Raw genomic sequence first — 1,434 nt, 5'->3', positions numbered from 1 at the left:
ATGGCGGAGAGAAGAGAGCAAGAGAAGCCGCTCGCTCCAGCCATCCCCGACAAGCTCAGCCCTTTTCCACCGGAGTTCATATCACACCGCCGCCAGCGGTGCCTCAAGTGCTGCGGCTGCTCCGCCGCGCTTCTCCTAATCCTAGCCGTCACAATTCTCATCCTCATGCTCACCATCTTCAACGTGAAGCATCCAACGCTCGAGATCACCTCGGTCAAAATCGATGGCCTCGATTCGCTATCCAACAACACCAATAAGAACAACACCAACCCGATGCTGGTGGCCGGCGTCTCTATCAAGAACCCCAATGCGGCGTCGTTCAAGTTCCACGACGCGGCGACGGAGGTGTACTACGACGGAACGCTGGTGGGAGAGGGTAGGGCGGCGGCGGGGGAGGCGGGGCCGAGGAGGACGGGGAGGGTGGATATTTTGGTTGATTTGATGGTTGGTAGATTGGTGGGAGTGTCGAGATTTGAGAGTGATTTAGAGAGAGGGGGTTTGGAGATTAGTATGTATACGAGAGTTAAAGGGATGGTGAAGATTACAGATGTTATAAAGAGGAGTTTTGTGGTGAATATCACATGTGGTGTGAATGTTGATCTCAGAAGCCAGGTTGTTCAAGATAGGAGTTGCACTTTGTGATTCATTTTTTTCTCTTTTACATTTTATTTTTGTTTTATTTTGGTGTGTTTCCATTTCTTTTTCTTTTTTTTCATTTTCTTGGTTGGTGGTGGTTGCAGAAAAAAGGTTGTGATTAGAGTATCCATTTTTATTACTTGGAGAATGGAAGAAAATTTTGGTTGTGTGAGTGTTATTTGTGACCGCAAGTGCCTTTATTCGCAAACTTAACTTTTTCTTTCTTTTGTTCTGAATTTTTTGCTTTATTATGGATTTGTGAATTTGTCACGAACCTAACTTTGCTAATTATAGCAAGGTTCGATACCGTGACTGGGGTGGATATTAAGAATGTAGGTTGAGTGTGAAAAAAAGGATTTAATGGTTGAACTTTCTGTCTTTAGAGTATAAACGGTTAATACATGAATAGAATGGCTCAATCACAATGACTCGAGTTAGGGACCATACAATATACTGGCTAGTTATTAGAGTCTTTAGAGACAAATGATTTCACTTGCTTCAATGCACAACGGAAGGAACTGAACGCGGTTCTATGTATGAAGACATGAACATCCGAGAGTATTGAATGGAAATAGAAGTAGGTCTGGTTTAATTAGCACCCTCCACTCCATCACAGCTCAACCTGCACATTATAAATACATGCAGGGCTGAGTAGAAAGGTACTCAGTGAACACGTTGCCAAAAAATACAAATATACATTTGAAAATATTGTCAAGACATTATCACAGTAACACTTAGGGGTTTTATTAAAAAGACCTGAGCTTACTAAAAATCATTTTTCGACTGCACAATCTAAGT

General features: G+C 42.7%; 1 protein-coding gene across 1 annotated transcript; it reads left to right on the top strand.

Annotated features, from left to right (window-relative positions):
• Nucleotides 1-642, top strand: LOC121779127 (late embryogenesis abundant protein At1g64065-like). Its single transcript, XM_042176463.1, has one exon. The coding sequence runs from the start codon at nucleotides 1-3 to the stop codon at nucleotides 640-642; it is 642 nt and encodes a 213-aa protein (XP_042032397.1).
• Nucleotides 643-1,434: the final 792 nt, after the last annotated feature.

Source organism: Salvia splendens, chromosome 19 (genome assembly GCF_004379255.2).
Source record: "Salvia splendens isolate huo1 chromosome 19, SspV2, whole genome shotgun sequence".
NCBI classification, from domain to species: domain Eukaryota; kingdom Viridiplantae; phylum Streptophyta; class Magnoliopsida; order Lamiales; family Lamiaceae; genus Salvia; species Salvia splendens.
This window is presented reverse-complemented; position numbering and strand designations above follow the sequence as displayed.

Coding starts and splice junctions, on each gene's coding strand:
- LOC121779127 (XM_042176463.1), top strand. CDS start 1: ATGGCGGAGAGAAGAGAGCAAGAGAAGCCGCTCGCTCCAGCCATCCCC.